This window comes from Excalfactoria chinensis, chromosome 9, assembly GCF_039878825.1.
Source record: "Excalfactoria chinensis isolate bCotChi1 chromosome 9, bCotChi1.hap2, whole genome shotgun sequence".
Classification (NCBI taxonomy): Eukaryota; Metazoa; Chordata; class Aves; order Galliformes; family Phasianidae; genus Excalfactoria; species Excalfactoria chinensis.
The window spans coordinates 5,048,830-5,075,675 of NC_092833.1; the positions used below are offsets into that span (position 1 = coordinate 5,048,830).

The 26,846-nt window shown below is 42.9% G+C and overlaps 2 protein-coding genes across 2 annotated transcripts; one reads left to right on the plus strand and one right to left on the minus strand.

Annotated features, from left to right (window-relative positions):
- Positions 1 to 2,787: 2,787 nt before the first annotated feature.
- Positions 2,788 to 18,333, plus strand: LOC140256351 (guanylate cyclase soluble subunit beta-2-like). Its single transcript, XM_072344832.1, has 16 exons — positions 2,788 to 2,883; positions 3,232 to 3,305; positions 4,164 to 4,258; positions 4,450 to 4,610; positions 4,988 to 5,087; positions 6,317 to 6,537; positions 6,624 to 6,723; positions 7,263 to 7,366; positions 8,397 to 8,613; positions 10,410 to 10,730; positions 11,491 to 11,639; positions 13,133 to 13,279; positions 13,546 to 13,700; positions 14,420 to 14,634; positions 14,721 to 14,843; positions 15,596 to 18,333. The coding sequence occupies exons 1-16, from the start codon at positions 2,881 to 2,883 to the stop codon at positions 15,745 to 15,747; spliced, it is 2,337 nt and encodes a 778-aa protein (XP_072200933.1). The 5' UTR covers positions 2,788 to 2,880; the 3' UTR covers positions 15,748 to 18,333.
- Positions 18,334 to 19,659: 1,326 nt separating this feature from the next.
- CCDC195 (coiled-coil domain containing 195) lies at positions 19,660 to 22,722 on the minus strand. The gene is made up of 4 exons (XM_072344659.1): positions 22,415 to 22,722; positions 21,911 to 22,380; positions 20,018 to 20,116; positions 19,660 to 19,890 (listed from the first exon to the last, which is right to left on the minus strand). The coding sequence occupies exons 1-4, from the start codon at positions 22,697 to 22,699 to the stop codon at positions 19,773 to 19,775; spliced, it is 972 nt and encodes a 323-aa protein (XP_072200760.1). The 5' UTR covers positions 22,700 to 22,722; the 3' UTR covers positions 19,660 to 19,772.
- Between the last annotated feature and the right edge of the window lie 4,124 nt (positions 22,723 to 26,846).

Genomic DNA, 26,846 nt, shown 5'->3' on the forward strand with positions numbered 1-26,846 from the left:
GACAGCTTCATATGCTAATATGTTCAAACTGCAACGCTTTGAGTACAATGCCGATGTAATACCACAGCACCTAAGATTGATGAGCCTTGGCTTTTACCCATTTTTGCATTATTCTTTACTGCATTCTTCTAGTCTCCTAGATAATCACGCTGTCTGTGAGCTACAGCAGAAATGAGCCTAGCCCATGCAATCATGACAAATGATTCTTTGTAGCTTGTTGCAATGATGTTAAAGCTGGAACAAATTTCATTAACTAGCAATCAGAAGCCAAAATACCAGTAATGAGCTATTTTCTATTTAGAAAACAAAGACACTGGATACCTACTGCCAAAGGTACAATGTGATACAAGAGACAAGCTAAAGAAAATACCCAGAGGACACGCACAAAGACTTTAAATAGAAAGTTTTGTGAAGCGAATGTAAACACAGGGTTTGTTTCTCCTTTGTATTACACATACTTTCATTGATGCAGTCCTGATTTCCCTGGGCTCAGAAATTAATAATGCCCAGGAAAGGAAATGCCAGGGGAATGCAGAGCAATTCAAGCACAGGAAGAGATTAACTACACGGGCAGCATACATGGAAAGAGGAGGGAAAGGGAATGATGCCAAAGGCTATCCAGCTCTGTGAACAAATCATTCATTTCTTAAATTCCCTCCCCTTCAGTGTGGTAAAGGGTACTTGTGAATAGGTTTTGGAGCTGAGCCGGTAACTTTTCTTGAAGGTTTTGCAAAGCTGATTTAAATACTACTGACACAGCCTTACGTCTCCAGCTCAGCTTAGCAGTTAACCAGATGAGGTGGGTTTTTGAAAGCCTCTTTTAGGGTAAAGCCTGAAGTTCAGTTAGCCTACATTGATGTCGTTTAAATTTTGCCTCAGGTCTTTGCTAAGAACTCAAATATAACTGTTAGCATTATTAAATACATCTATCAAAAAATGGAGCCATCCAAACAATGCAGGATCTCACATGTTCTATGTTTATTTTTATTTGTAATTGAGATTCTACATCTGCTGTCTTTGTGGTTTGGTAGCATGAAGTCCTGGAAGCCTACCAATACATATTTATATAACTTCTCTTTTGGTCAAAGGACAGATTCCTTTTCTCTTCAAGTCACTAAGAAGTCACTGCAGGCTGTCTAGACTAATATGAACACATGATATCTCAACAACGAATGTGAGGCTAAGTTTAAAGTAGGTATACTAAAAAGAACAGTGTACTGTGGGTCTTTAGTGATGGAGACTGCTGGCAACCACTTGGAGCAAGTATTCTGTTATTGTGGCGGTATTTTGGGCTCAGACTGAAATGTCTAGAAGGTGATCTCAGATGGTTACAGTGGCAGTCCTTACACGTGGCAACTCACATACGGCTCTTTGCTATAGCTAATAATTGCACAGCAGAAAGAAAAGTCATAAAAAGGACATCCTTGCATACAGAGACTAAGAAAGTCAGTGACTACATTCTCCAAGTCTGTAACCAGAATTTATAGACAGTTATATCGCCTACTTTCACTTCTCATCTAATTGAAGAAAAAAGCGTATACAGTTAGTCAGCCCATTTATTTTGCTGAACTATCTGTGCCCAAGGATACTGTTTATTACTAGCTGGGTAGAAGTACAACAAAACACCAGGGAAAATTGCCTCTTGATATCATTGTTTTTGTCAGATATGGATGAATATCTTTTTAGCAAGGCCACAGCAGCCCATTTCTGAATGAACTGACCTTTTGACACAGGGGCAGAAGAAACATAAGATACAAGCACTCACAGACTGTTAGGAAGACTACAGAGCTTTACAGGGGTTGCAGAACAGAACCTGGGCTGCTGTTTGGCTTCCGGACACATCACATTTAGCAGTTTGTACAGGGCAGATACACTTGATCTGTACTTACTACACACCAGGAGCAATTACGTTCACAAACAGATTGAGAAAGGGAGTACTGTTGTCTTCATTTGACACGGAGTGGGCTGAGATTCAAAAACACATAGAGTGTTCTGTCTCTTAAACATTTTATGAATTGAAGCACTGATTACCAAAAGAGCTGTGCCAAAATAATAACAAATAATAAAAAATAACCTTTTCCCTTTTGAGACAGTGCAGGGGCAATAAATACTGGTGCACAAGAGGAACAGAAGGGAGCTCAGGCTGAGCTGCACAAGGGCTGGGCAGGCACCACCGGCAGCACCCACCAGTGGGCAATGATGGGATTCACTACACGTGTGCCTCAGCACAGCCAACAGACACCCCATCTGCCACGCTGAAGAGCATCAGCTCTCACGGGCACACACTTGCACAAACATTTGGTATTACCTGGGAAGTACAGAGGGCTTTGTGTTCACATTGGCACTATTAGCCCTCTGTGGCACAGCTGTAGGTGTGCATCAAGCTTTTATCACTTCTCCTAAGCCTGACTCCACGCAGCATTTGGCTGGAGACTGATTTTGAGAAAATCTCTGCTTTACTGACCAGACGGGCCCCATGAGAGCCTGTGGGGTGGAAAGAGAGATCAGGAGGACGACTGTCCTCATCCAAAAGGCATCACCAAAGCTTAGTGCAAGGTCACCCACTGCAGGACGTGCCACCTGTGGGGCCGAGCGACAGAGCAAAACGCTCCGTGCAACAACAGCCATGCAGGGTGCTCCCCCCGCATACAGCCTCGCGAACGGACAACCCGCCGCCAACCACCTTCCCCAAAACCTTCCGTCCGCGGGCTCGGCTCGCCGCCCCAAGCAGCGGGGCAGGGCCTCGCCGTGCCACCGCCCCCAGGCCACACCGGGGGCCGGCGGCGCCGGGAGGGGAGGCGGCCCCCGGCGGCGGCGGCGCAGGGCGGCGGGGGGACCGTGTCGGCGGGCGGCGGTGCCGCGGTTCCCGGCGCCGGCACGATGGTGAGCGGGCCCGGGGACGGCAGCGGGGAGGGGGTCGGGGCGGCCGGCTGCCTCTCGGAGGGCAGGAACAGCGGCTGTACCGGCACTACTGCGTACGGGTCTGGGGGTCGTTGGGCGGTCAGTCCGTAGTGCTTGCGGGATGCCGGGCGACATCTGCGGAATAGCGTGCGATACGTCTGCTCCGTTCTGCTTCACGCTTGTAGGAGGCTTAGATAACGGTTATGCTTTTCCTGAGAGATGCAATGCCTGTCAAACGTTATTTGGAGACTGAAATGCAGTGGGAGGGTGCGTTTGGGCTGCAGTTGGAAAATCAGTCTGTCTTTTCCGTGTTCCTATTTGCTTTTGCAGTATGGATTTATAAATACATGCCTGAAGTCTTTGGTGGTTGAGAAGTATGGTGAAGAAATATGGGAAAAATTAAGGTAAGCTGTTTGCAATAAATGCAGTGCAACGTATTGAAAGAAAACATTCACAAATTTAGCAGAAGATTCTAATTCCTTACTGGTAAATGGCAGCTTATAATAATAGAAATCATTATTAGAGGAAGATAACAGGGCTAGAGCAAGAGTTCTGGTGTTAATTTGTTCAGATTAATTTGTTACACTATATAATTAAGCATGACATTTTGTCTTATGGACAATTGTGTGATAGACTCACTGTGACAAAAATCTGAAAGTAATTACACTGAAGAGCTGTCATTCTCAATAAGAAATCCGTTTCATTCCAGTACCTTCTGGAAAACAACTAAATATGTAGTCTTTTTTGCTTTCGTCATTACTGCATGAGCATTCTAGCATTTTCTGAGAGCTAAAGATGTACAAATGATACTTAGGTATTCAAATAAAATAGCAACCGAAGCCTGTATAAAAACTCAGCAGGTTTTTGGTCAATACTGTGGAGGCCCAAGATCTTGGTAATGTGGCCCTTTGAAGCAACAAGCAAGTAGAGCAGGAGACAAGCTAACACACTAATTGCTCCAATACCTCCGCATTAGGGGTTGGATTCAATGATCCTTTATGGTTCCCTTCCAACTCAGGATATCCTGTGATTGTATGGTGCCCTAATCCTTGAAAGAATGTCATAATGCATTAATGTGAATTAGCAGAAGTGTGGGGGGCACTCTTAAACCATTACTAAAAGCAGTGTGTTTCAGTATAAGGTGCGAAGGAATTTAAGGAGTCAGTGAACTAAGCAGTGTTTAACAAATGCTGATTCGGTCACCCAAGCGTGTCAATACTTACAACACCACTGAGAGAAGGATATTGTCTTTTCTGTTGTAGACACCAGGCTGGAGTTCAGGATAGTTTCTTGACTTTTGGAGTTTACAAAGATGAGATCACAATGCAACTTGTTGACAAAGCCTGCAAAATATTAGGTATGTGTTACCATGCTTCAAAAATAAACCCTCCAGCTTCACACCTGAGACTACATCCCAGATTTTGGTCTCCTCTCCTCTTCAGAATGCCTTTCTTATGTTGCAAGCATTCTGCATGCACTTTTAATCCATCTGACAGCACTACCTGAATTTCCAAGCCTTTTGTATTTATTAAGATATTATCTTGCCAGGTGTTCCTGCTGATATGGTTCTGAGAGAGTTTGGAGAGTATTTCTTCGAATTTTGTAAACGTTCAGGCTACGATCACATGCTGAGAACGCTGGGTGGAAATTTGTATGAGTTCATAGAGAACCTGGATGCATTACACAGCTACCTGTCCCTCTCTTACCAGGCAAGTTCAAGTAGTAATTACCGAGTGGGTATGGGTAGACTCTGACAGTTCGCAACCCAAGGAACAGCATGTTGTAGGTATGGATGAGTAAGGGAGAAATAGGCCATAACAGCCTCTCCCGTGTTCTGAAACACATTGATCCAAAATGTTAGGACAAGTTTTTTAAAGTATTCTCAAAATTAGGTATTATTTAGCATATCGACTCTACTGCACAGGAGATAGCCCTTCACAGTTCGGCATATTTCATTTTCTATATTTTAGCTTATTCATATTACTGCTCATCTTGTTAAGGCACAGGATGCCTTTATATGATTGGAATTTACCATATGCCTTATCAAAGAAGGATACTGAAACTTGTTTTTTTTTTGTCTCCTCAGGAGATGAATGCACCATCTTTCAGAGTAGAAAAGAATGAAGATGGGTCAATGCATTTACATTACTATTCAGATAGAAGAGGTCTGTACCATATTGTGCCAGGTAATAGAGAGCACAGATCAATTGGTATGCAGTATACATACGAACTAATCATATATTTGCAGATATACTTTTCTCAGGTTTCAGAATCTTTTTCTCAGATGAAGACTGGCCAAGAGATTCAAACCTGGTAAGGTTTATTAATCAGACAACAGACCTCTGTATTTCCCTGCCTGCCTAATCACTCGTAGCTACCAATGGCTTGTACAAGATTTGCAGCATGCCAACCCTGCCCTTAAGTGTCTGTTCCTGCTGTAGAATTCCAGAAGACTTTTCCCTCAGTGGAAGGAAAAATGAATTTCATGTATATACTGATGTTAATTGATTCTCAGTAATTCATACACCTTAAGTTACAGTGAGTAACATGTGATAGTTTGAGAGCATATGTATAATCCTTACATATGTACTTCCGCAGTACATGTAATTGTGTAAAACTGCTGTTGGACCCTGCTCAAAAATGAATCTTATTCTAGCATTGGTAAGAGTTAAAAGATCTTAACTTGAGAATCTCCACAATTGTTCTTATGCAAGGGTTAAACATCTACAAGTATGTAAGAGAGAATTGTATCCATTCATTTCCTAGATGTTTCTGAATGCAATGTTTTTATCATCTCCCCCTCCTCCTCCCTCACACTCCATATCAAAATTCATTTCATATTCCTATTGAAATGCAGAGTTACTTGGAATTTCAGACACAGTTTTTCATGTCGTTGTCCAGTATTTCACTTATTAGCTAAGTAGAAATGAGAAGACAGATATTGCATCTTCATGAAAGACTTACTTCAAATGAAAATATTCTGCACTAGTCTAGAGTATTCTGCAGATTCCATTTCATATTCTACTGAAGGAGATTGTTTTAACAGAATCTCTTTAGAGCTTGTGCAGTCCTGGGGTTCTGGGAATTGATTTTTTTGCTATATGATATTTGGTCACATTATTTAGGTATTCTGCTAAGCTTTTCCTAGTGAAAATAAGCATTTGTCATCAGACAAAGCAAACAAATAAACAAAAAACCCAAACTGTAACCTTAAGGAATATCTCATATGTACATAATCTCATCCTAATAAGACACTGGTAGTAGGAACAACATTGGTAACCACAGGTCTCTTTCTTCTTTCTGTATCATTTGGAGAAATAATTCCTGAAATAGTGAGATATCATTGAGAGCTCTCTGAAAGGGAAATAGAAAGATTCTGTTATTGGCAATGTTGCGTTTTTTGTTTTGCTTTCAGGAATCATTGGTGCAGCAGCCCTGGATTTTTTTAACATTGAGATTTCAATGGAAATAGTCAATCAGATGGAAGAAGAAGAAAGAACTGGGAAAAAAGAGCATATTGTTTTTCTCGTCACTCAAAACCCTGTACTTTCATATAAAGAAAGAAAGAAATTTTCCTTCTCGCCTCAACGTCTTGCTGACTCTGAAAAACAAACTGATAGCCAATTGAACAATAAGGTATTTTAAGATTCATTATCATTATATCAATAAAGTATGATGAAAATAAAAGACCCTTGAAATCCCTTTTGGATTTATTTCAACAGGATCTTGAGAAATCAGAGAATACTATTAGAGGAGGCTCAGTTTGTCCTGTCAAGAAAAGTCACTGGAAAACGATAAGAGGAATAATCACATTAGGAAGAGGTAAGAACATTCAGAGCGAGCTTGTCATCCTCTATGAGTCTTTTCAGTACGAAAGTCAGTAAGCCTCCTTGCTGTGTCCACCCACCCATCCATGCTGAAGTTACCATTTGTGTTTCCTCTTCTTCTTTTCAAAATATTTCTGGTTAAGCTGCTTTCAGTTAGACACTGGCAATCAAAGAAAAAAAAAGAATTGCAGTTAATAAGCATTAATACTAATGACAGATACTTAAATGGAATATGACCTATCACTTTTGTCTCATGAAGTCTTCTGAAAGTCTTCTATATAATGCCATTCTGTGAAATGTCTGATACTTCCCTGTCTTGTCAGTGTCTAAGCTGAAGAACTTATGACAGTGCTTTTTTTAACCTAGTTACAGCTATTTCTTCCAACTATAGTAAATCGCTCTGTGCTTTTTGTATGGTTAAGTTTTAAACCTGGCTATCTCGTTATAACGTAGAGTCCCGTCTTACAGAATGTAATGCTGACTGGTTTTATGAGGTGCAATGTGACTGAAAACTATACGTTTATCTTGCCACAGGTAAACTCCTGAGAGGGTTTGACCCTGTTTATCCCAAGACTCTCTGGATTGACACAAAAACATTTTGCAATGGGCTTCCTTTTCACATGGTTTTTGACAAAGAGGTAGGATGACAATATAGCGGGGACATTTAATTTACCTAAGGCGTGTAGTTATTTTCTGCTGCTGTGACAGCCCTACATTTTGTTCCTATGTATGTTCTTTACACAGTGCACATTCGTTTTTAGCATTTACAGAAGTGCTTTCTACAGAGACATGAGCTAAAAGTTGCTCATAATAACAGTCTTAATTTTCTAAAATAGAAACTATCTTTGACTTCATTGAGATCCCCGCATACGAAACAGTCACAGATATGCCAACAAGGTATATTGTAGCAGTCTACCAAACACAGAACAGAATTTTCTGAGGTTTCTGGCAACTTTCCTGTCCTCTGATGTGCCAGAGACATGATCCATCCTTTAAACTGGCTTTGTATTTAACAAGCTAGTCTCCCTTCTCCTGATCAATGATCTGTGCTAAGGCTAACATAAGGCTTGCTTTACAACTGAAGCTCTGCATGCTTCTAAAAAAATTGTTAATTCCTGTTTCTCCAAAGTTCCTGTGACATCGATAACCCTTATGGAGGAGAGCAAGGATGAAAAGGGGAAAAAAGTAAAAGGGCGAAAGGCTTATTTCTCTACAACACTAGCAAGTATACTGAAAATTACCTTGTGTGTTATTACCCCGCAAGATGTTGCCATGAAACAATGCATTTTCTTCCCCCAGTGGTATGGTTAAATGTGCTGGAATCAGCAGGATCACATTAGGTAAACGCAAGTACATGCAAAATAAGAGCAGATATGATTTTTTTCTTTTCTTTTTAAAAACTGATACTGAACAGCATTTGGATAATAATGTTCCTTTCTGGGGGCCTTAGTCTTGCTACAAAGAAGACTAATTCAGAGTTCTGTAGCAATAAGATAGTTTTGTACCGAATTATAAGAGTTTGGCTAATGATAGAAACTTTGCTAAGAAATAATCCACATGACATTACAAGACTGAGTGTGTACGTGTGCAAACAGTGATCAGCTGTAGCTTGGCCTGACACCAAACAGGATATGCATTGTAACACATTGTCCGTATTCTCTTTTTAAGCTCAGAGTGAAGCAAGCTGGGGTGAGCATTCAAAAGATTGTACCTGGCCTTCAGACCACGGGCATCTGCCTGGATCACTATTTCAGTATCATTCACCCAGAAGTACCCTTCACCATCTCTAGCATTCAGAAATTTATCAATAGCCAGTTCGTTTTCCAGACCAAAAGAGAAATGATGCCAGAGTCATGGAAACAGCGGCCAATGCTGGAACTGAGAGGTATTTCACTGTTTTCACAAGCATAAATGTTCATATGAAATGAAGAACAATGCTGGAGTTAAACTGATGTCTTTCTGTCGACTCCTGGCTTTACATAAATTTTATAGGTAGCCTTTTTTGCAGTGAGGGAAGGATTAGATCATTCTCTTTACATGAACAGTACTTTGAAATGCTTATAGACAAACTCTAATATTACCTCATGAGATTTTGGAGGCTTTTGCTTAGTAGTAGTGTTCCCATTTGAAAGGCATGGAAAGCCTTGGGATCTGTGGAACATGGAAAGGACGCAGAGCCAGCTTCTACACTTGGAGCTATCAGGTGCAGCATGGAGATGCAGTAAGCTGTGTAAAACTGCCTGGTTCTCACCTCCCCATAGCCCTGCCAATCAGCATATCCACCTGAAATACAATCACTTTGCATTGCTAAGAATTTTCTTTGATGAAAAAATTACTTTTTTGTACTTGGAAAATCATTTTGAGCCCAGCTAACTATCACAGGCAATACCAGTGCACAGATCTTGGATTACATCCCTGGCACATAAAGAGAACAATTAAAACACTGGGTGAGAATTCCAGCAATACACAGCAAAACACATCTCTGCTGTCAGTGTGCAGTTCCAGTTCTGTCAGGTGAAGGGGAGAAAAGGGGCAGGGGAAGAGGGAAGAACTTAACAACAAATTCCTGGTACAATTTCCACAGCTGGAAGAAGTGTCTTCCCCTATGACTCCACACATTCTGATCCCTACAATGTGAATGCATCGTTCAGATTTACTCCATACCTTTGAAGGGAATTATTTGGTTCACTGGCTGGGTTTCAAATACAGATAAAAATAAATTAGTTAATGGTGCTTTTTGTATTATTCACATTTGCAGATTGATTTGCCTTTTTTTCCCCCTCTCTATTACATTATATAGGAGTTCACTGGTTGAAACTGTAGTAAAAGAAATCTTATTTGCTCTATTTATACTGAGAGGAATGAGGGAATAAGCATAGAATAATTCTCTGCTCCGTGTAATTAACTGAAATGACAGTTGTTTCAAGTATTCTGTGACCTCAGTTTTACTCCTTTGAACTACAGAATATGACCTAGTTTTCCCTTGTCTCCTTTCACCTCTACATGATGAGTGTCAAATCATGGCATTCAGAAAAAAGTTGAGGGAGACCTTGAAAAAAAAGTGTTGTTAACAAAAAAGGAATTTTGGCCATGGGTAAAATGTTACATCCTATTCTTCTGTTAGGCTTTTTTAAAAATAAAACACAAAACAACAACAAAACAAACCCGTAACCAAATCTCAGCCCTGCAAGCAAAAACCTGGTCCTCCACTACAAATCTCTTCTACCTTTCAGACCTATTTGTACCTGTTATTTATGTGAGCATGTGACTTAAAGCTCCAGCTTCTAGAAGAGAAACTTTATTGTCTTTACTAGGAGCAAAATCTACCCACTGCAAAATGTAAATCTTTCACTTAAATTGCTTTGAATCTCAGTTTCAGAAGAGATGTTGTGAGCACTGTGGCTCCTATTGAAGAGCAGGAACCCAGAACATGGTTAGGCTCTGACTTGTATTTGCAATTGAATGAGCAACTGCTGTCCGGGTCCTGAGATCTTTTTATTTACCTAGTACACTTCATTCAAACAACCCACCCAGTTCTAGGAAACAACTGCTGTGCAGACGCAGACTGTACAGAAAGCTACCTTCCTTAGAAATCATTCCCTAGAACTCACATCTGTAGCACTGAACCTTACATGGAATTGCAGAGTGATGAACGCTCTTATCAGCACTTGTTTTAAACAGGCCAGATGATCTGGATGGAGTCTCTGCAGTGCATGCTCTATCTCTGCTCACCTTTACTTCGCACTTTACATGAGCTGGAGGAGCGACAGATGCATATTGCAGACATTGCACCTCATGACGTGACCAGGGATTTGATTCTTCTCAATCAGCAGCGACTGGCAGAGATGGAGCTCTCTAACCAGCTGGAGAGGAAGAAGGAAGAACTGCGGGTATTGTCAAAGCACCTGGAAGAAGAGAAGAAAAAGACTGAAGCTCTGCTCTACGCCATGCTTCCTCAGCATGTAGCAAACCAGCTGAAGGAGGGGAAGCGAGTTGAGGCAGGTGAATGAACAGTATTCTTTTGTAAAGCATGAATCATGTACCAGGCATGATGGTGATAGAAAGACTGGGAACTAGCACAGCCACACTGTCATTGCTGTAGAGTAGATTTGCTACTTAATGACACTAGATAAATAGGAGAACCACAGACCCTTTTGTTTTGCTGATAAGGAAGATTAGATTATTATTTTCTTTCAAACATAAGCTTTGGAAGCTATTTGTCAGAACTGTTTCCTAAGAAATGACAGGTGGTAGCAGCTGCCCGCTCAGGGAGAAAATCTGTTTCAACAGTGAAGTGGGCTTTTGTTTTTAAAATGAGTATACAAGGAAATGAGGGCTCAAAGAAGAAATACAGAACTTAGTCTGTCTTAGAAAATTTTCCTAGCTTCTCTGTGTTATCTATAACCTGGAGTTATCACTATTCCTAATTCTCTTAAGAAGAGCAACTAAGAATATTATATTCCCTTTAGTACACATATATATGAAATCAGAGGTGAGGAGCTTTGTATTTCCTGAATATGGACGAGCATAGGAACATACTCATATGTCTGAACTGTTTGAAATGATGTGCTATAGTTCTTATATTTGAAATATTCTTATATCAACATCTTTCATATCTGGACACACGTATGAGTATTACAAGTGAAAAATCACATCCTAAAACAACAACTAGAAAGAAATCCTTGCAGACAAACTCTCAAACAGATGTCATGGTTATCCAGCCATTACTATTATTGACAGCTGGTTTTTTTTCTGCTTGCAGGAGAATTCAAGGAGTGCACCATATTATTCAGTGATGTAGTGACCTTTACCAACATTTGTGCCCAGTGTGAGCCTATTCAGATAGTTCTCATGCTAAATTCAATGTACCTGCAGTTTGATAGGCTGACCACAGTGCATGATGTATACAAGGTATGCTGCTGGTTGATAACGATTATAGAAATAGTCTGGATTTGGCTGTTTTTTTGCTTGTTTGTTTTTAAATGCACTTAACTGTTCTTCACATTTCCTGGAAACCATAAAATACTGCATATTTATAGTGGCTGTACAGAGAAACAAACAAAAAATCAACAACACATTAAGATGTAATTAAGTGCATTGAAGATTTTGAGCAGGAGAGTAATTTCTGTCATTGGCTGGAGCCTCTCTTCAAAATACTAATACCAGAATTGCTGTTTTGATACATCTCTTTCTCTTTTCTGTCAAACACCCATCCGGGATACTATGACATCCCAGCTTATGGGTCAATCTGAATGATTTTCCTAGTCCCTTTACTCCAATGCGTTGTGAAACATGTCCGTGTGTTATTAAATGTCTCCTTTGGTGGAGATAACTATACAGACAACACTCAGTCAAAAGCTAGGCTTTGATTTTGATTCATGGAGATCTTAGGCAATGGCACGTATCTCCTCTCGACCTCAGAGAGCACTGATTAATTCTAAACTGTAATGTACATATTGTCTTCAAGCTGTGAAGGAAGGAAGAGAGCCCTGCATAGCATACCACTGTTAACAACTCCAGAGCTACCTAGATCATAACAGCTGAAGAGCTGGTCCTAATTTTCTCTGTCCCTAGCACATTAAATATTTAAGAAAGCAGAAATAGCAAAGAGTGAAATCCAAACCTCATTCGTTCCTTACTGGGGCAAGACAAGCAGTTCATCTTGCAATAAATTTCAACTGGGAAATCAGAAGAATTTCTGCCTTGGCAAGGAAACTCTTTTCAATAATTGAAGCAGCCCGAATCTGGCCTTCAGACTTTAAGACAGATTAGCACCATGTTCTATCTAAATCATACATCTTGAGTAAATTATCTGTCGCTATAATAATCTTCTTTTGATGCCTGTATGCAACTCCCATTAATATTAAAGGAGGTAGCTAAAGCACAGGGAAGGAGGACAAGATGACTATTTCAGGGATCTGTGAAAGAAATGAAATACTGAAATTGATCAGTGAAACTTGGCTCATGCTTATAAATGTCTGAAGTTATGAATTAATCTTGTTAAATTAAATCACCTGCCACAGCCTGAAGATAATTAGGGTATCTATTTGCATTAGTAGCCTCTTGCAGTTATTTTCAACTCGTTAGAGAAGTTACTGGTATTACTGTGGTTTGGATATTCTGATAATACGTACAGGAACGTGTTTTTCAGGAGTGAGCTACTGAACTGTTTTAAGTCATTATGTTAGTGACCAAACCCAAAGATTCTCATTAGTAAGAAATATGGTTAATCTAATTTAAAATGATCTCTTATTTGCTGATGGTAAATTCACATGTGCTATAGTAAGTGATTGGAAGCGTGTTTTAGAAGGAAGAGGGAGTTGGTGCAGGTAAGGAGGGCCTCAAACAGCAAAGCACTAACCTGAAGGAGAATTATAGGCAACACTTGTCCTTCTCAATTAAAGGTGGAGACAATTGGAGATGCCTATATGGTAGTAGGTGGAGTCCCCGTGCCTGTATCCACTCACGCTGAGCGAGTTGCTAACTTTGCCTTGGGGATTATAATAGCAGCTAAAGGAGTACAGAACCCAGTTTCTGGAAATCCAATCCAAGTAAGTGGTGAACACATAGATTCTGATTCTTGGGTTGAGCTTCTGGTTAATATATTACAGTGGGACATCTAAGAGCTTCTTTTAATTTCTCTGTGACTTTGGTCACATGGGTGCATTTTTCATCAAAAACCTTTCCCTGTGGATATTTGGTATTTTACTGGCACCCACTGTTGTATTAAGATGGACTTTTAGGTGACTCATTAGCATCAAGAAAGGTCGTAAATAACAAGTGACATTTTTGGGGGGTGTTTTATGTCTTTGTAAAGATTAGAGTTGGGATCCATACAGGTCCTGTCTTGGCTGGAGTTGTTGGAGAAAAGATGCCTCGCTATTGCTTGTTTGGAGACACAGTGAATATAGCTTCCCGCATGGAGAGTCATGGTGTCCCAAGTAAAATTCATCTAAGCTCCAGTGCCTATCAGTGAGTAGTTCTGATGAAAACTTCTCCTATTAAAAGCTGTGCTAAAACCACTGTCCCGAACAGATGCAGTTTTCAGGCATAGATGACTCTGTCTTTTGTCACTGATTTATGCGACTTACCTGTAAAGAAAACTCAGTGCTTGCAAAGAATTTAGTTTCAATCATTTCAGATGTCCTCGTATGTAGAGGTTTGAAAATCTCAAGCCTAGAAAATAAAAGATGAAAAAAATTAATATGATGTTTTTTTGGAAAGTACCAATAGCATGATTTAAATGCTAGAAAGACACATCATTTCATGTGACACCCTGCATAACCGGAGCTTCAAACTCTCTCTTATTGAGTACAATACTCTGGCAGAACAGTTTTATTTGCACCTATTAAGGACAAACTGTATAAACCAGTATGTAACTCATGGAGTGAAGAATTTACTTTCTAAAAGCTCTTGTCAATAAAAATTAAACACTGCATTTTCAAGAATCTTATGTATGCATAAAATATGCAGGTAAGAGGTGAAAGTGAAGACAAGCTACGGGGGAGTAGAAAAACGAAAGCCAGAGACCACCTTAGCATTGCAAACAGCACTTAGCAGTGCTGTGTTTTCCCAAACTTAGATTGCTTTGATTATAATAGCTTTTCTAAGGCACTATTGGGTTTTTTCATCATTTTTCTTTTTTGCTAATCTTGAATTCTTCTCTCTGTCATTTTCTTTTGTTATCTTAGGTGTCTAAAATACAAAAATTTTGAGATGACAGAAAGAGGAGAAATAGAAGTGAAAGGGAAAGGAAAGATGCACACATACTTCCTCGTTAGAAATAAAACTGCATGTGAGAATGAGATTATGGGAAGGCCAATAAAAGACTTAGATTCTGGCCGTGAATCTGCTCAGTCCTTTCAAGAAGACAGGGCTGAGGCAACGCCGGGCTCTCATCAGACAGGTAGTCAATTTGACATATCTTTCTCTCCTTAAACAAATGAATGTTAATGCAATTACATTAAATATTCTTTTCTGTTCTTCTTTCAGTTACTCAAAGTCAGCCAGAGAAGGACCAGACCACAGCCATTGCAATGAAGTATATGGACGCTCCCACTGATGCACAGAACAGCCTCATAAGGAGAAATCAAGCAAAAATTGCAGATTTAACAGGTAGTTATTTAGTTGCCATCCAGAAAAGCCAAGAATTACAAAGTAACTGAGGCTTATTCTTGCAGTTTCATTGTATCCCTCTTCTGAATGTCTATGGCTTTATCCGAGTCAGAAATTCATGGCCAATATATCTACGCTGGGTAAACTAACCAGCCAGCACATTGCTTAGGGCCAAACAAACTCACCTTCAGAGCAACCAGAGCTGTCAGTCATGCATTAGTTGGAAAGAAGCTGACAGATTTCAGCGTCCTTCTGATAATTCAAAGAGAACTGATAACTTTTAGACAACTCTACACGAGGGTAGACCCAATTGTTCATATACACAGCTTCTTCCTAGAAAAGCTGCAATTATTTTTTGTAGTTATGGGGTAGCCCTGATCAATTCAAGCCTGAGAGAGAGAGACCTCATTGGCTGTACAGCCTGTCAGTCCTCAAACCAGTCTCCTGTGGGGGTTAGAAGGTTTTATTGCCATGTCAGCTTTCTACAAAGCTCAGTCTCCACTCAAGTAACTGATACTGGGTGAGCGATGGGTTTGTTTGCTTTAGCAGTCTAAACTAATGCAGCAAATCTTGTAATTCTATTTGCTTAACCTGTAGGTTTCATACAGACTAAGAATATTGCCATTGATTGAATACTGGGAAATGTTTTATTCCTCTCCCACCTGTTTAGAAGTAGTAGTTAATCTAACATATGACAAATAGAGACCTCTATGGCCATTAAAAACTCACACTGAAGGAGTATTTCTTTCCAGGCAAAAGTTATGACTCAAGAAGCTATGGGAGTCTCCGAGGCAACCAGCATTCGGATGATGCTCCTTGTCCTCCGAACAGGGGAAGAGTCAAACCAGATACTGAAGAGCCACAGATTAGAAACGTCCGCTCCAATTTTTGCAATTTGCTCTAAGTTTCTGACTTTTTACATTAACCAGAGCATTTTTATTATTATTTAGTGCGTTTTCCTGTTTTGGGACCAGTTTTCTATATGAAATTCTACACGATTTTGTTAAAAAGCCAAAAAGACAGAAAAGACATTTCATCACAATTTTCAGCAAAAAGGTGATGTTGTTTTTAAACAATCTGCACACGTCATTTGATACCCCCAGTGGAGAATGAAACCATCACAAGATACACTGAAGATCCATTTTTCAGCTTCTCCTATTTCTTTGAATAACTCTGAAAAAGTCTAGCTGGTATCTCATGCAGCAATAGGGAAAGACGTGAGTCATGCAACTAGAAATGTTCATCCTCAAGCAAGCAAGCAGTTGCAGTAAAAGAAACATTCCCTGAAGTGACCATCTGTCTTGCCTTCATCACAGCCAACAACCTCCCTATGTAAGGTCAGCAGAATCTGATCTATATTTTAACTGTGATGACAATTAATCTCTAGGGAGTCTTTTGCTGAGGAAAAGTATTATGCAGTAAAAGTGCAGAATAGATTTCTATGTGATACAGCTTATATGTTTTCCATCCTGAAGAGACAATACTGCCTGCTTTGTAGCACATAACAATAAAAAACATAAAACAATCTCTGATCTCTGAATCAGCTATTATGCTGTACTTAAAGGATTTAAGAAGGAAATACAAGTCATGGAATTAAGTGATACTGAATTCATCACAACACTGAAGACCTGCTCAAGGCCAATGAACTGAGACCTTCCAACATGCTTCAGGTTTATTTCCTATGATCTTACTTCAGCTAAACAAAAATAAGGCCTCAGAACTACACAGGGAATACATCAGTGCTGAAATTAATGCTGCTAACATCACTGAAAATAACAGTATTCAGGTCAGCATCACTTACCTGGTGTCAGAGGCTCCCTTGCTGAGTAACTTCTGTTCTGATACATTCTTAGACTGCACTTGATCAGAAATGGCAGAGAAAAACTGGAGTTCAGCTGTCAAGGATGTAAGATAGAGGAGCAAAATACAGTTGGTAAAAACGATACGCCAGTGGACAGCCTGGCATATCATAAATCATCCTCTTGTTCCTATATGTTGAGCTTGTAGTAGATGGAATGTACCGTGTTTTGGGTGAGTTTGATACATGACGCACCCTGCACACTGATTTATTCTTGTGTGTGGATTCATTGTGTTAAATGTACAAACATGAGACCTGTTTGAACTTCCAGCAAGAACTCAGTGGAGAAGTCTATAATGCGACTCCTCTGCTGCAGTCTGGAGCATCACATTTCTGCCTCTGTGTCTGTGGCCTTTTAAACACCAGATGGAGAGGTAAGACTGATGAAAGGAACTGCCTTCTCTCTATAGTATAGCAAGATGAAATTTCACCTGGTTAGTTTTCTTTTTAAGTCCATCAGACAGTAGCTGTCTTGACTGGGTGCTCTGCAGCTCTGTCTGTGAACAGAGTGCATGCAGACCAATAGAGGAGGATGCGTAGGGTGAAACTGTCAGTGTTGCTCTCTGCACACTGGGTGTTTCAGAGGGCTTGCTCTCGTGGTAGCACACATGGAATGCCTGTTGGTTTTTTGAGCACCTTACAAGTGCATCTCTTGGCTCATTTTCATCCAGAAAAGATCCATTCATGTGCTTTGCGATCACTCTACGATTTAAAATGAAGTACAGTTAATAAGGGTGACTGGAAATTCACTTGGAAATGTATTCTGGATGCTGCCCAAAACGCAAACAGAAATGCACCCCCTTTAAAGCTTTAGCACGTTCAGCAATAAAACTGGGCAGCACCAGTCTGGGAGGGTGCAGTTTTCTGACAGTCAGCATTTATGGTTTCATTTGGATGGAGTTTGCTACCTAGACATTCTTCATTACTGTGGAGAGGTTGCTGTATAGCGAATATACACCTAAGCATTACTATTAAACTGGGTATGAGGATTCTAAACACTCGATGGTGTGCTGCCCTCAGACACACAAAGCCTGCATTTCACCTACAGCCTTAGCAACTCCGCCCCACGTGGCACAGCTTCTGTTGTTCACAGCTTTGCATTTCCTTGTTGAAATCAGTTGTTGCTGCATTACTTTGCCCACATTTTAACACTTGCTTTTCTTATACCTGTCCTTTCTGCACTGAACAGTCTATGAATACTTAACATTGGAACATCTAATTGCCAGTAAGCTCACCATGGTAAGATACTTCATGCTATACCGTCGTACATTTGATGTGCTCAGTGGTTTCTCTGTGGCCTCTGCTACCGTCTGGTCTTCTGCTTCTGTGCTGGAGATGTGGATCTGGGTCAAATCTGAACAACCTGAGCTGCTTTTAAAAATGCCTGTGCATCGTCCTGTGATCTTTAATCTGTAGGTGCTGCTAGAGATGTCAGTAATGCAGAACTATCATTCAGAAATAAAAGTTTCCATTAACGGACTGATTGTCATTTTTCAATGGCTAGTTTGATTCCTTTCCTTCTTTTCTACCACTTTTATTTATTCTGTCTTTATGAATATATATATATGTATATAAAGAGCGAAGACCACAACACCTCCAATAAACATAAAGGACGTTTAATTTCTCAACCATACACACTGATGTGTATTTTTGTGGCATCAGAGTCCGCAGCCTGCTGCTGTTAGCACTGCTGGATGCCGATAACGTGTGCTAACACGAAGTGACTGACCTGCACTGAACTGACACAGGAAGGGTGGGAGAACAGAATTCACATCGCTGCTTTGGGAAAGTTGAGGCAGAGAGGATTTAAAAGTTGAGATTTTTTGAAAGCTGTCCGCAGGGATTCCCAGAGCCCATTCAATCTGGTGTTCAAGCATCAATTTCCAAGAGCACTTGGGTACCTTTAGAAGTCTGGGAGCCAGGTTTTCAAAGACACTTCTTGTTTTCTCTGTTAAGTGAAACCAGCTGGATTTAGGTACTTTACGCACGTCTAGTTTCTTGCAATTAAGCTTTCATTTAAACATTGAAAAAGCATTCCCTTGTGCATGCTTTCAGAAGAGAGCTGTTCAGCAAACTGTCCTACCCTGTAACCTAATTTGCTGGGAGTCTTTGATTAAAAACACTTCTATAACACAGTGCAGCTCTGTATGGAGTCAAGCTGAAAATAAAGTCCACAAATGAAACAGCGGTGAAACTGAAAAGATTATTTCATTGGGAACGTATTAAAAATGTTCTTAAATATAAAGCGATAAAAGGGAGCTGATATTTTTACACATGTATAAAACATCACTGAAAGTCAAGGTGGTTTCTTTGTCTACCAGCTCTCTACTTTCACTTTTAGAGACTCCAGATTGTAAAGGTAGACAGTAAGACTGACAGTTTGTGCACTATTCACTCATCGGTACAGCCCACGTGTTACAACATAGCAGCGCTTATGGTGAAAGCAAACACCACGTGGGACGCTCTCCTTACTCACACGACCAGACCTAAGTTATTAAGCACACCACATTTTCCACAAGCCATTTTTTTTCCCTCCATTTGTTTTACACCGGTTTGCTGGATGTCTGCTAACGATTCTCGGGCTGAGCTGTGTTCAGATGCCGTTCCTGAAAACATCCGAGATTCAGAGTCCTTCCTGCTCTGATGCACACCAGCTCAGCAACAGATTTGCAGTCATGTTTTCATATTGATTAGCATTTATTCTCCCCTGTGCTCCTGTAGAGTTGGACCTGAAGTGGACATCAGCAGCCACTGCCAAGTCTTGCAGAAGTTCAGAGTAATGTTAACTAGTTCTGTAACATCCCCTTGACTTCGCTCTATTGGTACTGTGAAATTTGAAGTTTTAAATACAGAAGAGTCTCCCAGGTCTCTAAAGTAGCAGCTCTTACTTCATTGTTTGCAACAAATACCTCACCTGTCAAGAGGACCAGCAGACACAAGAGCTGACTTGGTTTCTGCTTTTGGTGACAAACATAGCAAAACCAGCTTTAACATCCTGTTTAAAGCAGTGCTGAGATGAGGACGCCTTGAGACATGTTGAGCAGAAGCTGCTTTGTGGGGGAGCTTTGCTATCATGTGACTCCATTGCAGCATACATGCATCCAGCCAGTTATGTTGTGGCTTCCATTTCCTTGCTGAACAACAGGGCAGTGACCCGAAACACCGTCTGGGTGAGTCTCTGAAGGCAGCCTGCCAAAGCGTTTTGCAGATAAGGAACCTGACACATAGCTATCATTTAAGGCCAATTTATCTCGAGAATCAATGGGCCTTTAAAAATTCACCAGCTCACATATCCTTTTCAGTGATGGTACTTAACTGTTTTGTGCCCTGATTTTGCGGGCCTTTCAAAGAACCTTGATTTTCAGCATACGACACATCCGTTGGTAACAGGAAACTAACAGCCTTTACTTTACCCCTGGAGAGAAATGAGAAAGGATTATGAGGATTGCAAGTGTATAAAACGTGCACCAAAGCCCCACCAGCAGCCAAGAGTGAATGCAGGCAGCACTCGCGTGATGCGTGTGGGCAGAATTTCCTGCCCTGCTGACACAGAGCTCACACCGCTCCCCAGGGGCCAGGCACGGTGCTGGCTGCCTGCTGGAAGCATCTGCCTTTTTCCATTGGGCCTTACAGTTCTCTGCACACCTGGCTCCTCTAGATGTAAATCTAAGGGGGATACATCCAAATAGTGAGTTCCAAAGGAAAAACCATTCAGTATCTCACAAATGGTTATAGCGTTAGAGCAAAATGCAGGACACCTGCTACTAACAACAACTCGTGAAGACTCATTGCAGAGCAAAATGCCATCCCTGTAAAAGAATTATGCTTCATCAGCTTGCTGATCTCACTGTTACAAGTTATCCTGCTAGTTAAAGGCTTACCAAGATTTCCAGTCACTTGGACTGTTGGTAAGGTGAGGTAAAAGAAGCTCATTCCACAGTTATTTCTTCTGTTAAAGCAGCCAGCAGTGCACTGACATGAGACCATGTGCCAGGCTTGGTGCTGGCCAGTGCTGCCAAGGCAGCTCTAAAGGGAATGTTAAAATAACCATCAACATTCCCCTTACTGTTAAGTAACCAACGCTTTTCATCCGCAGAGCACAAAGCAGCGGTTACAAGACATCTGCGCTGCTAGCTCGATAGCTCTGAAATCTTTTCCCCTTTAGGAGAAAAACGGTGGCATTTGCCAGTGCCTCCTGCACCCCGACTGCACATCCTGACACAAAGGCTCCCGAGCGAGGTGCCTTCGAGGCAGAACTCTCTGAAGTGTTTATGTGCATTGAGTCAGAAGTCTGCCTGAACCCTGAGCAGCATTTGCTGAAACCCAGCGCTACAGGGTCAGGGTGCTTTTGAAAGCGAGATGTTATTCCCTGCCTGGATCTAAATTTAGGTGTTAAAACGCTGTAAAGCATCTGACCCTGAAACGTTCTTACAACAAAACAGGTGTAGGTGGTCAAGCCCTCGGATTTCTCCTGCTTAAGTGCACACTTGGAGGCCATTTGGGCTGTCTCTGTTTTGAGCACAGCATGACTGGCACTAAAAGCAGCTATGTGAAGGGAGTCGTGCAGTGTGTAACAGCACTGGGAGGGGTCTGGAGCTGCTGTGTATCACAGGCTCACCGTTAGTGCCTTTACCTTTGATTGTTGCTGTGTGTTGGAGAGCTTTTTGCCAGTGAGTAGAGGTGCTCACAACTTGTCCAGGAGCCATTCCATTTAATTGAGAGCCCCGAGAACATTTTTCTCAAGGCTGAAAGCATTAATTTGTAATGCTTCAGTTACAGGGGCAAAATGATGCAGTGAATCTGCATCCACGCACCGCATTATCGTGCTTCCAGAAGCACAGCACAGAGTACCTCTGTATCCCTCTGCTTTTTGTTCCAAGCTTAAAAGCCCTCTTGGAGCTTGGCTTGTCAGACCTGCCCATTAACCTGAACCCCCCCCCCCCCCCCCCCGACCCTGGTGGGGTTGAAGAACACTGCAACAACTTCCCTCTTCCCGCACCTGCTCCTTTTATTTCTTGGAAACATAAGCCACTAACACTGACCATTGGGGAGGTTTGGCAGGAGGAGCACGACATCCCACCCCACATATCTCCCGTCTGCTCAGTGCCCAGAGCCATTCAGACAACCCAATGCATTGCTGCTGCTGAACTGAAACCCAAAGCAGAATCGCGGCCAGGTGATACCAGGTGTGAAGGCATCCTGCCCCTACCTGCACTTGCGGACGTGCTCCTGGAACAGCCTCATTTTGCTGGAACTGCTGCTGGAGAAGCAGTTGGCTGGGCTCTTCGCAAGGCCTCTGCCCACATCGCTGGGATGCTGTGCTGCAGTTGGACAGCTGTGTGGCTCAGCCCTGCTCCTCTCCTCCAGCTGCCTGCTGCTCCGGGACTGCTTGCCAGCACGGTGAGGCCTTGAGGGTGCCGATGCTGCAGTGGAGTAGCGCCGCACCGTCATGGTGGTATCTGCAGTGCAGAGAGAAGAGCAGAGCTGGGAGCAAACGTAGCCAACTGGCAGGAGAGCCTGGCCTTGGGAGTGTTGCTGGAGAGCACTCGGACTGTGACAGCAGCTCTGAGCTGAACACTTCAAGAACAGCAAAGCACTGCACTGAGCCCAGCACAGGGGTGCAGGCACCACATATGGGGTCACAGACACCCCTAACATGGGTCTGGATGTGGGCACTGAAGGAGGACAGAACACATGGTCATGTCTGCTGGACAGACAGCTGTGGCTCACCTCTGTCTCCCTGCAGATCCATAACAGCCCAACTGGAGTCACACACGAACGTCACAGTACCTGCCTGATCCACGGAGGCTGTGGGCAATGCATCAGGTCCTTCTGTGGGGCAGGGCGGGCTCCCCATCTCCCCACTGCTGCCTCCCACAGCAGCACTCAGCCCACAGGCACGCAGTTCTTCTCTCAGCGCCTGGTTCTCCCGCTGCAGCTTGTCGATCTGGGAGTGCAACTCATGGATAACCTGGAGGAGGTGAGTGTTCCCCTCCATGGCATCCCGACTTCCCAGCTGGCAGTGAGCTCTCCCTTCTATTAAAGCAGAGCCTGCACCCTTCTTTCACCACCAGTGGTGCTGGATGAAGCTGTCAGGTTGCTAAGAGAGGGCCCATGATTTATTCATCTTAAGTGTCACTTTTCAGAGCCAAGCTGTACATGCTGGCACAAATCACTGACAGCCCAGTGCTGTTCCATCAGCAGAGAGCCCTTCCCTGTGCCTTCACTCAGTTCAGGGCTGGGGTACTCCATGGCAGAAGAATCCACCTGGAGCCCACATCCCTCTGGTGATACACAAATGCCATCCTGCATCTGCAGCACCAAGGGAGCAGTTGGCCTTTGCTGTGCCACAGTTATTCTTCTCTTGACTGACCGCAGGCACAGAGCTTGAACTGCACCAAAGCCTCCAAAGAAATGGTGTTCCTCCTGTAACCTCACCCTGCGGCTCCTAATGCCTCTGTTCTGTTGTCCATGGAGTAAAGGGACACAGTGAGGATGAGTTGGGATTTTGTGGTGCTGGAGGAACTGGTGGAGCTCCATGTACCAGTCAGCACATTCCCTGTGACCAGACAGCTCTGCAGCAGCCTGGTGGAAATTCAATATGGTACAAGGCATATGTGAAATACCCCAAAGTCATTTAACATAAACAACAGAGCTTCTCCCACCTGAACTCCTTCAGCAAGCTTCATGAGACATTGAAACAGAGGGAGATTTACTCACCTTCAGCCACATCCAGACCTCAGCACTAAAAACAGCTGAGCAGGGGGGTGCAGTTGGGGCAGCTGGGGGGATGCAGCAGGCTGGCTCTGTCCCTGCAGGCTGTATGAGTTGCATACTGACTGGCATCGCAGCAGCAAACATAGAAACACTGGGAGGAGCTCACGTTTTTTGCTTGGCACCCTCTTGGCACACTGCACGAATTCTGGGGAAGTTTGTGAGGGTTTTCCTCCTAAAAACTGCATCCTTTGTGTTTTGACAGCAACATTCTTGATCCTCTCGGCTGCCTGAGCCCCAATATGTGCACCCACACACACAGGAGATCCCACACAATGAAAGATCAGTGACATGCACTGCTTGGACTCTGAGTACTCGAGGTTCTGAAAGGGGTCTCATTTCCAGCAGGGGATGCTCAATGCTTTCTGAAAACCAGGCTTAACCCGAACATGAGAAACACTGAGATGTACAAGTCACATCCAGAAACCTCAGCTGTGTTTTCAGACATCTGAGCATGGCTACATAGGAACACTTCATATCTTTAGCACTTCAGTGTCTGCACGTGGCATTTGCACGCCTCTGGGTTCCTTCCCCTTTAAACAGCTGCAGGTTGATCCGCAGCAGTGGGAATTGGTCTGCTGTGTGCCAGCTCCCTGCAAGCACAACATATGCTGCTGGGCACAAAGCTGCCTCTCGTGCATGAAAATATGTGCAGCAGGAGATGTTCATAATAGGAACGAGGCCTTTAGCTACGCACACAGGAATGGGAGGACCTACAAAGTAAAGCAGTGGTCACTTATGGGAGATGGGCTCGTGGGTACTGAGCAGCGCAAAGCAGAAATCCATCCTAAAATCTGGAAGAGTCATCATTTCTTAATCAATTTTCTATTCTCAAACAAAAAATAACACATAAAATGCATGCCATGTTGTATATACCCACCTCAATACGATTCCATACACAACCTGCATGCATACATTGAAAAACACTTACATGACTGGAACTGTAGGAAATGCCATAGGACTGTTGCAGGACCTGAAAACATACTGCAGGGTCACAGATGCTTTGAGTAGTACCACGGCAATGGCACGGTAATGAGGAACAGCTCCCAAAGATGAGGCACAAGGCTAGGAATGCAGAGCACCATGAGCCCTGTTAGCAAAGGGGAGCATGCCACATCCACACAGATCACCTCGCTGGCCAAGATTCTCCCTGCTTTGGAAACAGCCCACACCCATGCTCAGTCACAGCCATTCTCATTTATTCATCTCAGCACAATTCACTTAACTGAGAAATGCATTCTATTCCTTCCTTCCTTTCCTTCCCTTTCTTTTCCATCCATCTTCCTGCCTTTCCCTATTGCCGTTCTCAAAATCCCTTATCTCTGTTTGCATTTAATATCCTTCGCATCCTTCAATTTGAACTGCCTTGCTTCAAAGCTCATTTTATGGCTTTAATTTGTTCATTATGAGTGCATAAAACTCCTTTCTGTGCTAACTTCTGTTTTACTGTATACTAAACTGTATACCTGCTAGAAATTGAGAAATGCATTCAAACGTACCAAATGCCTCCAAATTATCCTCGTTAGATCACCTGTCCTGAAGATTCATCCTCCACTATCAGTCATAGCTGTAAAACTGAGCTGTCAAACACCAGGTTACAAAATGCTCAAAGCTAAGCTGCAGTGCAGCCACTGCCTGATTTCAACACATGCAGCGCTCTGGTTTTTGCACGGAGACCCAAAGCACTGTGCTCAAAGCTGCAGTCAGTCTCACCTGCCTTGGTTCCTGGTGCAGCCCCGCAGTGCCCGGCGCAGCTCAGCTGGCATCACGCAGCCACCATCTCTCCATGAGCAGAGCCATGGAAGCACGGCACGGCCTTTCCCAGCGCCGCACACCATCGCCCTGTTTCTCACTTGGATATTATCCAAAAAGCAGAAATCCCTGTCCAGACCGACCTTACATTGCCAGCGTGCTGTCTCTCCAGCGAACGTTAAGATATAATTACCCTGTAAGGAATGATTCCTATTAAACATTTAACACGCCTCCCTCTAATTGAAATTTAAGCCTTTGGTTGCGGTTGGGTGTCACTAAAGATGTGATTAAACATAAAATATGTATAATGCTTAATTCCTTTAGGGCTGTTGGGACACATTCCACTAACTTTTTTTTTGCACTCCAGAACTTCCCTGTGTTGCTGGATCTCACGTGATCATAGAATCATTAATGCTGCAAAGACCAGTAAGATCAGCTAGTCCACCCATCAGCCCACGCCTGCTCTAAACCAGGTCACTCAGTGCCAAACCTGCCCTCTTCATGAGCACCTCCGGAGCTGGTGACTTCACCACTGCCCTGGGCAGCCCACGTGAGGCTGGAGCAGCCATGTGGGGCTGTCGCAGAGCAGGAGCAGGCCAAGGTGTGCCATAGTGCCCCAGCAGCTCATGGCAGCCCCTGCTGCCAGCCCTCAGCAGCCTGCCTAGAGATGGATTTAGCATGGAGCAGCCCAGGGTCATTCCTCTCTAGGAGCTCCCTGTCTCAGTTCCCCGTAGGTGCTTGGCTTGGGGAGGTGTTTATCCTACATTTTCACTGCTCAGAACAGCTTGCTGCTTGCACAAGGTGCTGTACCCAGTAGTTGAAGGCTCGGTGTCACTCAGACACCAAATGGCAGCAGGGACCTAAGGGCATTACATTCCTGGTGCTAGAAGATCACGTTCAGACCTTGTTTCTATCACAAAACACAACAGAAAAGCAACTCTCAAAGTACAAAGTTCTCCCCAGGGTGGATCATGCTGGAAAGCAATGTGGGGAAGGCTGCTGTGTCCGTGCACCATCAGGAAGCACAGCTCCCCAGCCTCCTTCCTTCAGAGCCATCAGGAAGTCCTCGGTCTGCCCATGAGTTCAGTTACAGGTAACTTCCCTCTAATTACCACACAGTGATACTTATTCATGACTTGGGCAGCAATTCATGATGCAAAAGCATCACAGGGGAGCTGGAAAGGAGAAATTCCTGAGGGAGATGTTCTGCTAAGATAGTGAAAGAACAGTCTGGAGAATCAGAGTGCTGTCTTCCTCACAGAGGTTAGATTGTATGAAAGACATTAGTGCTAATTAACACATCCTAGAAAATAAAGAAGGATACATTAAGTTTGCTATGAAATGTGAAAGACAAACTCTTCATTTGCACCACAGTGAGACAGGACTTCAGTACCTGACACAGAACAAAACCCAGCACAACTCCTGGCCACAAGGAGTGCAGGAAGCTCCTCACACATCAGTTCTGCATCACCCTCCAGTGCTGGACACCCCGCTGCCTGCAGTGTGCTTCACCTCAGTGCCAGCCCAGGGCAGGCCATGGGAGCACTGCTTTGTTACCAGCAGTCCTGCCTCTCTTGGGGCTGCATTTGAAGATGATGCTCCGGACATGGTGCTGATGA